General features: G+C 44.9%; 1 protein-coding gene across 1 annotated transcript in view; it reads left to right on the plus strand.

Moving 5' to 3' along the window:
• PTGFRN (prostaglandin F2 receptor inhibitor) overlaps positions 1 to 14,915 on the plus strand; it is a 92,592-nt gene that overhangs the window by 76,300 nt on the left and 1,377 nt on the right. The window contains exons 7-8 of the mRNA XM_024209462.2: positions 1,014 to 1,121; positions 9,201 to 9,506. Coding sequence (XP_024065230.1) covers positions 1,014 to 1,121; positions 9,201 to 9,506 — 414 coding nt within the window. The remainder of the gene's footprint in view (positions 1 to 1,013; positions 1,122 to 9,200; positions 9,507 to 14,915) is intronic.

Here is a 14,915-nt window from a genome sequence, read left to right on the forward strand (position 1 = left end):
TACAGCTTCCTACAGAAACCTGGATTTTCCTAGGAGGTTTCCCATCAGAAGCCTGATGGGACTCTGCAAGAATTATGAAGATTATTGGATTTAAAGTAGGGCCTAGACCACAGAATGATGGAGACAGCCATAGGCGGTGCTGTCTAGTTTCTCACCTCTGTGGTAGGTGAACCCTTATTTTAGTGGATGACTCATATTATGGGATATTCAGATATCTGTCCTTCAGTCTTGTACCTCTTTTGTAGGCAGAGTACTAGGCATGTAACCCTATGTGAAGTACCATCACTCGGTCATTAATTTTGCACCACGGATTTGGTACTGGTCAAAACTGGGTATCTTGATCTAAAGGCTTTTCTGTGGTGCACATCACCATAGTAGCTGAGCACCTCACCACACCCCTGTGAGGGTATATCCATATCACCATTGTACAGCTGGAGGAGTTCAGACACAGATGTTTTAACTTGCCTAGGATCATAGAAGAAGTTGTATATGGTAAAGCCAGAACCCACATTAAAAAACATATGGAATTGTGGCCATATAATAAAGGTTACATGTTTTAAGAGGTGAATTGGGCTTTGTTCAGCTCCTAATAGATATGTCCACATCACACACATCAGTGGCTCTGCAATCAAAGTGGGGGGAAAGGGGGTCGTCCAAGACTGAACAGGTGAAAGACACCCACAGGGGCCTCCTCCTAGGGCAAGTGGGAGGCACATTGGCAGAGGACAGTGTGGGGTAAACTCCTGCTGCCAGACTGTGCCTGTTCTATGAATCAGTAGAGAACTTCAGAGCTGGTGATTGGTACTTTCCACTGGCATGAAATTCAGTGTCCTAAAGAATATGTAAGTGGTTCCATAAATCTTCACTCTGAAAGCAGAGGCAATATATTAGTCATCTGACATCAAAGTGCTTCACAAACTAACCTAGATTGTTTTAAGTACTGGTTAAAAGCTTTTGGGTAACACAAAGAAGGAACCGTGAATGAATAATGGGATTAAATTGCTATCTTTTAGGTCCTGTGTTTAATGTCTCGGTGCATTCAGACAACCCGACGGTTTACCAGGGCGAGCTGGCAGATCTGCTCTGCATTGTCACCATCGACGGAGTGGCACTTGAGCCAGGTACCCCACTGAACTTTATTTCATTTTTGTTTTTTGGAAATAACTCAGTTACCTTCACTGTACTGTACAACACTGGCAATTGGGACACTATTCGAATAGGTCTAAAAATCAAGAACCACCACAAAGCCCCATAGTACTAGTCAAAGCAATGGAGGATATAGAAGATACAGGCCAAAAGGTTATATGCGTGTATATATAAAACAAACTGGTAGGTTCTCATTTCATATCCTAGTAAACAGGGGTCCTCATCACAAATCTCCATTACTGTTCACGCTAACAGTCCCCATTGCTGGCAATCTCAGCAAAGAGCCAAAGATTGAATGCGCTGTGGGCCCAGTCACCCTTAGTTAGGAATGAGATTCATTGTCAGGGCAGTGTGGGAAAAGCTGTGTATCTTCTGTGGATAGTCATTAAATCTCCATGTGTCAGCTTAGCACTGTTTGCCCAACACTAAACTTACTTTATATCTTGTTTTTACTATTTAAAAAATTTAGCCAAGATGCTAACAATCCTTTCTCGTTGCTGATCTCTTTAGTAATGAGCCTGCTTCTAGATTCAGGAGCTTTTGTATGAAATATCAAGAAGAAATGTTGCACTCTGTTCATTGCTAACATGGCAGGATGCACACTGAAAGCAAACCTTAAAAGGCCGTGAGGTTCAGAGAAGCACCAAAAGTTCAGATGCCTGCTTGACACTAGAGTGGCTGATCCCGATTTGGGGTAAAAATACCGTGAAATAGCTTTAAATGATATATTTGTGCTTTGAGAGATCAAAAAGCTCAAAAACAAACAAAAAACCTAGGCTTGATGAGAGTTTTGGATGAAGGTTTAGCTTGGTTTATATTCTCTTCAATTTGTCCCTATTTGTTATGTAAATTAATACATGTGACACTTATGACCTCTGTAAGCATGATGCTTCTCCAAAAAAGAATAAATAAATCTCTTTTTAGTATAGAAGCTTAGAACATGACATATCAAGAGATAGTCAAGACTCACCATCTTATAAAGTTCCAGGCTAGCCAGGTATATATGAATATAGAGGCAAATGCAGTGCGGAAGTAGTCTAAGTTACTGCTCTGTGCTGCCTATGAAAATATGAGTGAAGACTGTCGTGGGAATGGTGGAAACCTGGTTTGAGTGTCTTATTTCAATTGGTCGGTGGGGAGAAAGTTGAGTAAACTTTAGTGTTGACAAGATTCATAACCCTGGAGAATGGGCGCAGTCTGCAGCAATATAATTGTCTTCTTTTTGTGCCCCAATCTGTCCTCAGTGTGCTTTGCAGAAGATCCCTTTAGGAATCAGCAGACAGTTTTGTCTCCATGGCTCATTTTCAGTTCTTGATGCCTCTGAGATTTCCAACAAGGAGACCACTCAGTGTACATTGTAGTGAGGTTTATTATATGACTGTTCTGGGGGTATGTGGAGAACGAGAGATTGGAGGTATCTGGACAAGGGGTGGAAGGATGATAGAGAACAGAGTCTTACACTGTAAAGGTGACCTCTCCAGGGAACTGCCAATCCCTATGGCCAAGGTGTGAATAGTGCAGTCTCATTGGGGTTGAGATGATTATTGAAAGCATTGATAGTGCTGAGAATTAGAAATGTCCCTGTCACCCGGAGCAGTCAGTGCAGAGTTTCCATTATCATAGCACTGAAGATCTTTGTAACCGATTCTGCTTCTGGGAATTGTCTCATTGTGCTTGGCAGATCTCTGTTTCTGCAGTTCCGTAGGTCTGTAACAGCTGGGCAAACAGACCCGTATTCAGCTTGTACAGTGGACGTGCACAGCAGGGAATGACTAAGTGTGGAATTGTGACAGGTGTCCAAGTAACTTAGTCAGTGGTCTGTGCAAACCTTGTTTAACAAGATTTGGGATTCAAACCAGTCCCATCTGTGTCCTCCTGGAGAAGCCACATCTGGGCCCTTCAGGCGTGCTTGAGAAACTGGCACCTCTCCAGCCCTCTGCTGGACCTGTGAATGGGAGTCTGATATCTTTTTGGCCTGTTGGTGGCCCGGCCTATTTTTATCGCAAAATTTAATTCACAACTGGAATTAATAACCCAATCTTAGCAGAGATGTCAAGGAAATGAACAGACCATGGAAACTCCCCCCGAATTGGAACTGACACACAATGCTGGGGAAAGCTTGCACCAACTGAATACATACAGAAGAGTTGATGTACTTTCTGGGTTGACTGGGGCGGGGAGGACTTCTGAGTCTCTTGAGATAACTGGAACAATGTATTACAGGTCTCCCTCTGCCCCCAGGGTGTGGGAAGTTAAGTGAAGGCAGAGCAGACATCACTGCTCTGCCAACTGTCTGCTTAACTTGCACAGAGAGGTAGCACCACCCCTGGCCCAGCCTGCATCTTCTGGAAATCATAGAAGTCAAGTCTCCATATTAAATACTTGCTGTTTTGGTCTCTGATGTTCCAGAATTGTTCATTCTAGGTTATCTCATGAACACAGAAGAGCCAGTGGATTTGAGAGGATCTTTTTTTTTTTTTCAGGCAGCAGACATGTTGTTGAGGGTATTACGCCCAGATTTATGCTGAACTATTTTCATCTAAGCTTTGCAGCTCTCCTTCACAAGTGTGCAATTCTAATAGATGTTTATATTTCATGGAGTAAGGAAGGGAAACTTCTGGGGTGATCTATTCACACACTCCTTAATTTTCATAGCCATCTGTGCAAAGTACTTATAGGAAGATTTTGAAATATTTGCTGTGCTTGAGAGAAGACAATAATCCTTCTCTTTATCTATCAGCCTATCCTCCTTTTGTTACACCCAGGATCAATTAGAGTACTTATAATACTACTGGTTCTAGGTCAGACTTAGGGTCGGGCAATGTAACTTGTCTTAGCTAGCTGAACATTTATCCATCATTGAAGGCACTTTTGGATGTGTCCCTCAGTGCTCTGCTCTGGCTGCAACACTATTCAAAGAAGTGCTGCTGCTGCTTTGAGCCCCCTCATGGAGTGTGCATTATGGAGGGTTGGGACACTGGAACATCTGTCCCTTCTAGATTCTTCATCTGGGAGAGCCAGTTTGTTAGTTTAACAGCTGTGATTGGTGCGCTGAATTTGAATGAAAAAAAAATTATTTTACTTTTTTGAGTAAGGTAGTGCCTCTGGTGCCTCAAGGGCAGAGTCTCTTCTATTAGTTCTGTAAAAATTCTTATTCTAACAGATAACAATGTCTCCCAAATGACCCCTTCATAGGCCTGTATTCTCAGGTACTTGAGAGTATTACGGTGTCTCTCTCTGAAAGAGTAGTTTATGTGCTCCAGACAGACCCAGTGAGTGCCCTGGAAAATTAACAAAGCCAGCTTCTTTACCTATCTTGAAGTGGTACTCTCCGCTCTCTAGGAGGCCCTATTCAACCTCATATAAATTTAGTAAACAAAGAGGGGTTTCAAAATTGTGATTCAGCACAATCACAAGATGCTAAAAGAGCTCCATTCTGTCGAGTGGAAGTGTATAGTAGCTGGGCTGGGAATAGGATTCACTATTCTGAGGACTGAGTGGCCAGGAAAGTAGCTAAAACCCAGACAGCTTAGTCCTGTGTGTCAAATTGGAATATGCATAACGATGTGCCTTACATGTTGATGATTCTAGCCAGCCTGGAGGGAGAAAGCAGGACACCACCACATTAGTCTGCCTGTAGAGAGGACCTGAGAGTTTCATCACCCAAAGGGATCAGCAGCCCCCTGGATTTGTCACTGGGATATAATTTTTCTCCCTCATAATATCCCAGGGTGCATTTAGCCTCTCTTTTCCCGGTGCCTGATATCGACCAATATAAGACTGTATGGTAGGGGCAGGGAAGAATGGCAGTGAATTTGTGGTGACAGTGATCTGTTCCAGTGATCCAAAAATTGAGACTTTTTTTGTTCCCCGGTTAAAATTGATACTTAGTATGAACAACTGACATGGGGATGGAGGAAAGATTTTCTTTCTTTTGGGGATGCCAGTGTATAACCAAATATTTAAATACGCTGTTTAATTGATCAGATCCTGGGAGCAGCTGGACATATTTGCTACTAATCTTTAGAGAGCACCGAATTCATGTCCTGCTGTTGCTAAATTTCCCAATATTTTGTAATGTGAAAAATCACACAAAACTCAGGAATAAAGCAAATGATTTTGGCACACGGCCCCTTCAAGGGATATAGTAACGAGGAAATCTTTCAGGCAGACAAACTCTCCCCCTGATTCTCTGAGTGTGTCGGTACTGAGTCACTAATTGCGCTCTGTGTATACTGATTAATAAGATATGTTGGCATAATACTATTATGCCATGGTGTAATTACAAAAGATAGATCTGGCATTCTCAAAATGACAGCAAGATCTTGTAACTTTCAACTCATTATCTCTGTATGAAGGAAAAAGAGAACCTCAAATTAACAGTATAATTTTAAACAGAAAACAATTCTTCAAAGGTATGAATTTGCCTGAGACGTTAAAAGGACTTGTTTGTTAAAATTTTATTCTGCAAGTGTAACCGTGTGTGCCTGGGGATTTGGGGGAGACAATGGGTCACAGCTGTGTCATCTTTGATGTCATGTATTCTGGAGAATGTCTAAGTGTTCTTACTATAACTGGATCGAGCTTGTCTGATGTACAGTATGTTGAAGTAAGAGGAATTTATGGGTAATGTATATCTTCAGAGATTGGGTGTAGCCAGGATGTGTGGACCTGTTACCTCGGGTCACAGTTTCAAACTCAACCCAGCTTGGTGGAGACAAAAAGGCTAATGGCTGTCTTAATGATTTTTTAAATGAGTGCGTGGTTCTCAATCTGACTTCTTGTGGACTGGTGCCCGCTACCACATTCGGCACTAACAGGCCCCCTTTTAAGCAGTCTCTGCAGAAGTCAAGAACTGACTGGGCTATGGAGATGGAACTCTTCCCCTAGAAGTGGTCGGTCCAGGTGCAGAGTGAGGGACACTGGTGGTGAAAGGAGCAGGCAAGACAGAGGGTGAAATCCTGGCCCTATTGAAACAGGAGATTTTTTCTCTTGATTTCAGGTGGGCCAGGATGTCCCCCTGAGTAACTAAAAGTAGCCTCTGCAGTTACAGGAAGTAGGGGTGATCTACAAGGACTGTCTGTCAACAAATGTGCTTCAGGGCATTAACTGATCCCCAGGTGGGGTTGGGTAATGTTTCCCTTCTCCAGAACTGCAAAATACAGTAGGTACTTTTATGGGGGTTCTGTGGCATCTTCTGGTATTGGCCATTGCTTCAGTCAGGATAGTGAACTTACTGGGTGAATGGACTATTTGGGGATGCCAGTGTCTCTGTTGCTATATAGTGTGCCCCTATCTGCTGTCTTTCCCTCTTTTCATTACAGAAGACATTGTACATGAAAATAGGACATTTTATTCCATAGCGTTTATCTGCTCCTGCTACATATTTCAGTCCTGCTTATGGGTACTTCCAGGTCAATTAATCATATTACAAACAGAATTATCCCCTCCAGTATGGGAATAAATAACAGGATTTGAAATGCAATATGTAGCTATTAGAAAGACAAGGTAGGTGAGGTAATATCTTTTATTTTACACAAAGCTTTTCTTCAGGTCCCTCCTGAAACATGAAGAAGAGCTCTGTGTAAGCTTGATCGCTTGTCTCTCTCAGCAGTAGAATTTGGTCCAATAAAAGATATTACCTCACCCACCTTGTCTTTCTAATCTCCTGGAACCATCATGGCTACAACTCTGTGTGCATACCTAGATGTGGCACCTGCTAACTACAGATGAGCCGAGGAGACACCCCCTGCAAATGTAGGGTAGGGCTAGGTATTGAGATTGAAGCTCAAATCAGGACTGATGGTGCTGATATCCTGCAAAATGTTAGTGATATTTTGGTTGGACCTTATTCAGAACTGGAAAACATGGACTCTTTTCAGTTTTAGATCTGACGTGGATCGAAAATTGTAGAGGCTGGCTTGGATATGGGATTTCAACTAATTCATATTCAGTATCTCCCTCTTCTGCCGCCCAACACCGATCTGTATCCAAAATTCATAAGGACGTGAGCTTCAATTTTGACCCATCTCTGTGCTTTATGTGTAGGGGAATAAGAGATGCAGATAATGTATAGAAGCAGCAGAATTGTGTCTAAGGCTGCATCCTCATTACACTGAAAGCCATGCTAGCTACTACTACATCTGAGGCACTTGTGTGGTAAGAAGAGCTCAACACAGTGTGGGCTACTAATTATTTAGTTAAGAACAGTATTATATGTGTGCTGTGTATTATCTAGAGCCCATTGACTACAATGTGGCCAGGCTGGCACACCTCAGGATAAAGTCCCTGACTCTGGTGATCAAGGAAATAGTGTTAGGCCCCTCCTGCTTATCTTCCTGACATTGTGGATAGGTCAGGTAGAGAATGGTCCATCCCACCCCTATCATCCCGACACACTGATTATGAGAATATCTCATTATTGCTGTCAGATGGGATCCATCTTTAGCAGGAGCTTTAGACAAATTTCTGTTAAGTCATAGTTTTTTACGCTCTCTTTCTTTAGCAGCTTTCTGTTTATTACTCATATGTAATAGCATCCATGCTGGTTTTCTAACCTGCTGTGCGGTGCACTGGGGCATTAACATAGAGGATGTTGCAGTGATTAAACTGCATCCTCAGCTGCCAGCCTAATAGGGTTAAAAGTGCAGATCTGCTAAATGGATCAATATGATCTTGTATGAGCACGGAAAGGGACGGTTGTACTGATGGACTCTGACTACCTGTCAACCGGTGTTAGAGGTGGCAGTCACTACAAAGACACTTGGTAGATTATCTCCTTTCAAGGGCAATGTGTGCAAGGCATAGTCCCTTCTGAGACATAACTAAAGTAAAACTTTGGCAGAAAGGTGGGCTGTTTCATGGGCAGGATGTGAAGGCAAATATTTAGTGATATCATTGTGTGGGTTATTTTATGAGCAATTCTAGCATGCTCATCGCTGTAGTACCCAGGGGCCTGCCTTTTTATGTTGAGCACACTAACTACAGCTGGGAGCTTGTCTTTTTAGAGGAGAGACGTCTCTGCAAGCACGAGGGACTAGACAAGGTCAAGGACGTTGTTTGGAAACTATTACCCACTAGCAAACTTCTAGCATTCTGCTCCTCAGCCCTTGTGCTTTAGTTTAACCCTGTGGGAGTTACAAATGTCTTACCCAGCTTCTAGGATTGCTTAGCAAAGACTCACCTATGAAATTAAATTTGAGATTTCAGTCTAAAATAGCAGGAAAAAGACAAAAATAGAAGATCGGCTGCTGCCCCCAGTAAGTAACCCTGTCCCTCGCCCAACTATCCATAGCCTTCCTACCGTTGTACCCCAGCCCAACTTCATGGCACACTTACCCTCCCCACAAGTACCTGTACGATTTACCCATTCTCCCCTAGTTGCTAAACTTGTGTTTTGACAACATCTTAATCCCATTCCTCTTTAGCTGCTAAACACTCATGTGCTGCCCTCTGCTAGAGCACCCCAGTGTGACTTTTCCGTCTGCCTGACTGTTCTGTTCCCCTGCAGTAACCCTCTCACTACCCTTCCTATGGTCCCGCTGACAGCCCTTCCGAGGTGCTAAAAATCCCTTGCTACCATCCCTGAAAAAAAGCCCCAACCACCCCACTAAGTGTCCTAGCCCTGACTCTTCCCTTTCTGCTACCTCTGCTTTAGCAAGTGCCCACGACTCCCATAAACTCTGTCATAATTAGATAGAATTACGAGGATTAATGCCAAATATTGATCCCAGCCTACTTAGTTTCCTGCAATCATAATCTTCCTTGTGTGTCTGGTCAATTCAGAAATGAGGTTAACTGCCTAAGAGTTCATATGTTCATGATACCACCTGCATTGTAGTCCTTATGTGATTTACCCTGTTTGTGCTGGAAAGCCGAGTCGTCAAAGAGCAGGACGTACTAGAAAAAAAATCTATGCTGTATTTTCAATCATTTGGTTATAATGCTCCTTTATGTTCAGAGACACCAGACTGTGCCCATTTGCTGACTGTGACACTGTAAATATCCTTCAGAGCTCACTGTCCTTGCCAAATTCTGTTTGTCTTTAAATTCAGATGATATGTCCTTCGACGTCTCCTGGTTTGCTGTGCATTCCTTTGCACTGGACAGAGCCCCTGTCTTGCTAGTTTCCTTGGATCGGAAAGGGATCGTGACCCAGGCTAGGAGGAACTGGAGCAGCGACGTCAGCCTGGAGAGGATCAGCCCCATGGAGTTCCGGCTGCGGGTGCATGGCTCGGAGGACCAGGATTTCGGCAACCATTACTGCACAGTAACCCCTTGGATGCGATCAGCCACAGGTGTCTGGCAGCGGCAACCAGAGATCAAATCCAAGCCCATATTCGTATCTGTGAAAATGGATGGTAAGGGTTTTAGAGACTTTCCTTGTTGAGACGGGGGAATGTACTTGCCACATGCCTGTTGGAGCCCTCAGGTACCAACTATTCCCCATCCTACCCCCACCCTCCCATGTTGGAGGCCCCTGCGTTGTAGCCTCCTCCTTTGACTGCACAGAGTACTTCATAGCCCGTCTGTACACCTGCTGTATTCTGCCAGTGAGGACACTGGGGCTCAGGAATAGCAGTAATGACACTTTACCCTATATTGGCGATAAAAACACATGTAATGCTATGGGCCTAGTGTGTATTGACTTAGAACTAGAAAAGCTTTTTAAGTACTCTGCAGCTGCCTCTAACTATGAAAAGTGCTAGTTCTATCTGCAGTTAAACTTTGCATTTGCCATTGCATGTTAAACTTTTAATTCCTGATCATACAATGTGCCCAGCAATGTATCGTGCTTACAGAAGCAAAGCTTTCCCCTTTCCCAACCCATTGAGTGGCCTGATACTTTGCACATCTATAGCATCTTTTAATCAAGACTCTCAACATGATTTACGTTGTAAACTAACCCTGATGCTGACCACACAAGGGAAGTATTAAGCCATATCTATATTACAAACTTTGATAAATGCAAGTTCTATCAGTGTAAAGCCACCACAGTTAGTACATCGCTTGTGCATACATGACTGCTTGTGTTGGTGCTGCATGTACACACCAGGAGAGCTTGTGTCAATGTAAAATGCGGTGCACCATGGGTAGGTATCCCAGTGCGCCATGCGCTGCCCTCTGGCGCAATACCCGTTGGGAAATTTTTGCAACGCGCTGTAGTGTGCACACACGAGTCGCAGGGAAGGGGGAGCAAGGGGTCAAGTTCCCATCCGGCAACTTTCTCATCCCATAATGCCATCTCTATCCTGTACCATTTTTGTGCCTTTTTAAAAAAACCCTACAAACCCACACTTGTTAGTGTCCACCATCTCCGACAGAAGTATGGAGCCTGCACAGCTGTGTGCTATTGTCATGAACGTTACAAACCCAAGGAGAATGATGCTCCAGTATTTGCAGAGCTGCAGGAAGTACCACAACAACGGGGGACATGATGATTTCTTCAAGGACAGATTACTAGGGAACACAGCAAAAAAAATAAATAAATAAAAATTCAAGGTTGTTGGTGGCATTCACAGAGCAGCCGCAGACAGTGGAGTGCCGCTTCTGGGCCTGAAAGCCGAGCTGAAAGCTGAAAGTGGGATCACATTGTAACGAAGGTTTGGGATGATGAGTGATGGCTGCAGAACTTTTGGGTGGGAAAGGCTACGTTCCGAGCTTGGACCCGCAATCCAATGCAGGGACACCAGAATGAGAGCTGCATTGACGGTTGAGAAGTGAGTGGTGATAGCACTGTGGAAACTTGCAATGCCAGGTTGCTGTCAGTTAGTGGAAAATAATTTTGGAATTGGAAAATCCACAGTGGGGGGCTGCTTTCAGGCAAGTGTGTAGGACCATTAACTGTATCCTGATACCCAGGACTGTGACTCTGGGAAATGTGCAGGACAACATGGATGGATTTTCAGCTGTGGGTTTCCAGAACTGTGGTACGCATATCCCTATTTTGGCCCCAGCCCTTCTTGGCTACTTTTCTATGGTTATGCAAGCATTGGTGGATCACCGGAAATGCTTCCCTGAGATCAATGTGGGCTGGTCAGGGAACATACACGGTGCTTCCATCTTTAAGAACACAGGGTGTTCAGAAATCTGCAGCAGGGACACTTTTTCCAGACAGGTGGATTACTATTTGGCAATGCTGAAATGCCAATAGTGATCTTGGGGGACCCCGCCTATCCTGTGCTCCCCTGGCTTATGAAGCCATACACTGTCCACTTTGATAGCTCCAAGGAAAGATTCAATTACTGGCTCAGCAGGTGCAGAATGACAGCTGAATGTGCTTTTGGCAGATGGAAGGGATGTCGGCAGTGTTTACTCACTAGATTAGATCTCTGTGAGAAAAACATCTCAATGGTTATAGCTTCCTGCTGTGTCTCGCATAATATCTACGAGGCAAAGAAGGAAAAGTTGCTGCTGGGATGTAGGATGGAGGTGGAGCAGCTGTTGGCTGACTTTGAACAGCCAGACACAAGCACCATTAGAAGAGCTCAGTGTGGAGCTGTGCAGCTGAGGGATGCCTTGAAAGAGCATTTTAAACATCAGCCACAGCAGGGTGGTGTAGTAGGTTGTGCTCTACCTGAATTGTGTAGTGCTTGGTGGACATTTATGTTCATCTTTTAACAAACCAATGAATTGTGTGGTGCTCACTGTACATGTATAATTATTACACTGGGTTTTTCACTCAACCTATGAATGCTGTGGCTCTGATCTCTTATGAGTAATCTAGTGGCACTCAAAGCACAGACATACTGCAGAATGTAGTAATAATGATAAATTTATGTCCAAAAAATAAAAATGTATTGCATACCCAAACCAGTGCCAAATATTAATGTGCAAAGAAAAACCAAGATAATTTACAATTACAATTTTGCACTAACAGAACAGAACTTTAAAATTAGAATTGTGGAAAACATTCATGTCCATGCCAGTCCATTTCTGCCCAACATGCACCAACGCTGGCTCTCACAGGTCAGTGTATGTTAAGCTGTGGTTTTCCTTACTGTCCCTTGGTGTGGGGGGATAGGGATGCGGCCCCTGATGCAAGATGGAATGTAGGGAGCTGCTGAAGTGGAAGTCTCCATTGGCTGTAAGGGGAGGTGAGCCCGTGACTGTTGGAGCTGTAGGTCAACAAGAGTCTGCAGCATTTGTTTGCTGCCTGAGAAACTGCATTATGTCCTGGTGCATCTTCCTCTCCTTTTCCTGCTGGTACTCCTGTGTCTTTTTCCTGCCCGTTCCTTCCTTCTCCAGGCTGTCTGCTATGCTCACCCTCCTGGCTCTCTGTTCACCGTCTGATGCACCACTGACTTTCATTATCTCGGTGAACATGTCCTCCTTAGTCCTCTTCTTTCTCTTCCTCATCCGGGAATAGGTGTAGAGGGGGCACCCCTCAAGGCCGCAGTGGCAGCAGCTGCAGATAAAACAGACAGATGTTTCATACTTACAGTCAAAACAGAAAGCAGAAGATCTCAGAATTCCCTTCCCTTATTCCCCTACAGGTTTTAAACAAGACCTGCTTATTGACCTTCTCGAGTGCCTCTGCACAGCACCACTCTCCAGCAGCAGCCACAGTCACTATGGCCATTAGGGGAAAGGTGGTGAATCAGGAGGGAATTGTTCGGTTGTGTAAAACAATAAAATTTCAGCACTTATTTCCATGGGCATGAGTACAGGGCAATGGCACTGAGTACTGGCACTATTTACCACGGGCAGCAATGATTTTAGCTGATATCTTGCTCTTGAGGGTCACAAAGGCCCAGAGAACACTGCGGATACTGGCATCCTGAAGCCATCTGGGCCCATATGCCATTAGCCTGTTTACTGCAATGGTGCCTGCCAAAGTCATCATGGAGTGACGTGGGGAAAGCGTCCTACCATGGAGGCAGAAATAAGGCAGCGATCCCTAAAAACCTTCGGGAGAGGATTGATCCATGGAAGTTTCATCGAGATCTCCCAGGAGGATACAAGGGACATCCCTGTGTTCATAAACAAAGTGCTCCATGTCATGCATGCCCCCCACTGTCTAACTCTACAGGAGACTGAAAAGCAGAGAACACTACCTCTGTGTGTGGTACCTTTACCTCTTCTTGTTGAGTAAAACAGTGAAGCGTAGATACCTGAGTCCTGCTAACTTCTGATTGAGCCAGGTGCCATCTCCACATCTAAACATGTGAAGGGAGAATGCATGCCCACATTTACCCTGAGGTTTCTTCTACTGGATCGGGCTCATTTGTGCTTCGCTGGCGGGACTGGCTAGATGGTAGTGGAGTCTCCAAGTTCCCGGCTCGTGGCATAGCTGGACCTCCTGCTGCATCTCCCTCCTCCTCATTGTTCTAGGCAAGGGTCTCTGTCTGGGCATCCATGGTGATCTGCAGGGTCCAAGTATGGCCTGCAGCTCATTGTAAAAGTGGCAGGTCTGCGGCTCAGCACTAGATAGACGGTTGGCCTCCCTGGCCTCATGATATGCCTACCACAGTTCCTTCGTTTTCATGCGGCACTGCTGCTGATCCCTGTCATACCCCTTCGCCTGCATCCCCTGTGCAATCTTTTCATATATGTCCATGTTTCTACGACTGGTCCATAGCTGTGTCTGCACAGCCTCTTCTCCCCAGAGGCCCAGGAGATCCAATACCTCCTGTCTCCTCCAGGCAGGAGCATGTCTATAGCGCATAGCTGGCATGGTTGGTTGGGCAGTTGCACACAACAGTGGAGAGCTGCTGGGTGTACTTGTCAAGCTAAACAATCAGGAAAAGGCATTCCACAAGGATGTGTGGGTTTTAAAGGGAAGTGGGTGGCTTCCAGCGTCTGGGCAGTGGAGTTCACAACTGTGACCAGAGCAATCACTGTCTGGCATTGTGGGACAGCTACTGGAGGATTGTTAGGGTTGATTCAGGTCACACAGTGTCTGCGCTCGCACTGACCACAGTATGTAGACCATGGTGCATCGCCATTAGGAGAGGTGGCATCTCTGTCAACAAAGGTTGATGTAAGTTGCCTTAACTTTGTAGTGTAGACCAGGCCTTAGCTGCATTTCTCAGGTAGGGGACCTGAGGCACGGTGAATTGTCATGCAATTAGTATGAAAATAAATAGCAGAACCCAGGAGTCTGACTCCTAATCCCCAGTTGTCAACACAAGATACACTGCTGCCTGTGCTCATGGTTCTTGACCTACGTTTCAGCCCTTTCTGTAAGTTACACACAACCCTTGAATCTCCTGAAGTATGAGAAACTAATTTTGTTAACTGCTGCATGTACTTAACATTAGGTGCATACATCCAGCAGATAGTTAAACTGTGATTAGTGATCATCTAGGAGGCATTTCAGGCAAAGCACTTACCATAGTACTTCCCAGAAATTCAAGGAATGGCCTCACTGAGAGCCCCAAAGAAGATGAAATGAAGCAGAAGTCTTTGGCCTGGTCCACACTACCCTCCCACTTCGGACTAAGGTACGCAAATTCAGCTATGTTAATAATGTAGCTGAATTCGAAGTACCTTAGTCCGAACTTACCGCGGGTCCAGACGCGGCAGGAAGGCTCCCCCGTCGATGCCGCGTACTCCTCTCGCCGAGCTGGAGTACCGGCGTCGACGGCGAGCACTTCTGGGATCGATCCCAGAACATCGATTGCCTGCCGCCGGACCCTCCGGTAAGTGTAGACGTACCCTAAACCAGACGCGATAAATCGATCCCAGAACATCGATTGCCTGCCGCCGGACCCTCCGGTAAGTGTAGACGTACCCTTTGTTCTGCTCTCTGTGCAGATAGTGAGTTA

The sequence above is a fragment of the Terrapene carolina genome, unplaced genomic scaffold (assembly GCF_002925995.2).
Source record: "Terrapene carolina triunguis isolate 2854851 unplaced genomic scaffold, T_m_triunguis-2.0 Scaffold558, whole genome shotgun sequence".
In the NCBI taxonomy this organism is placed as follows: domain Eukaryota; kingdom Metazoa; phylum Chordata; order Testudines; family Emydidae; genus Terrapene; species Terrapene triunguis.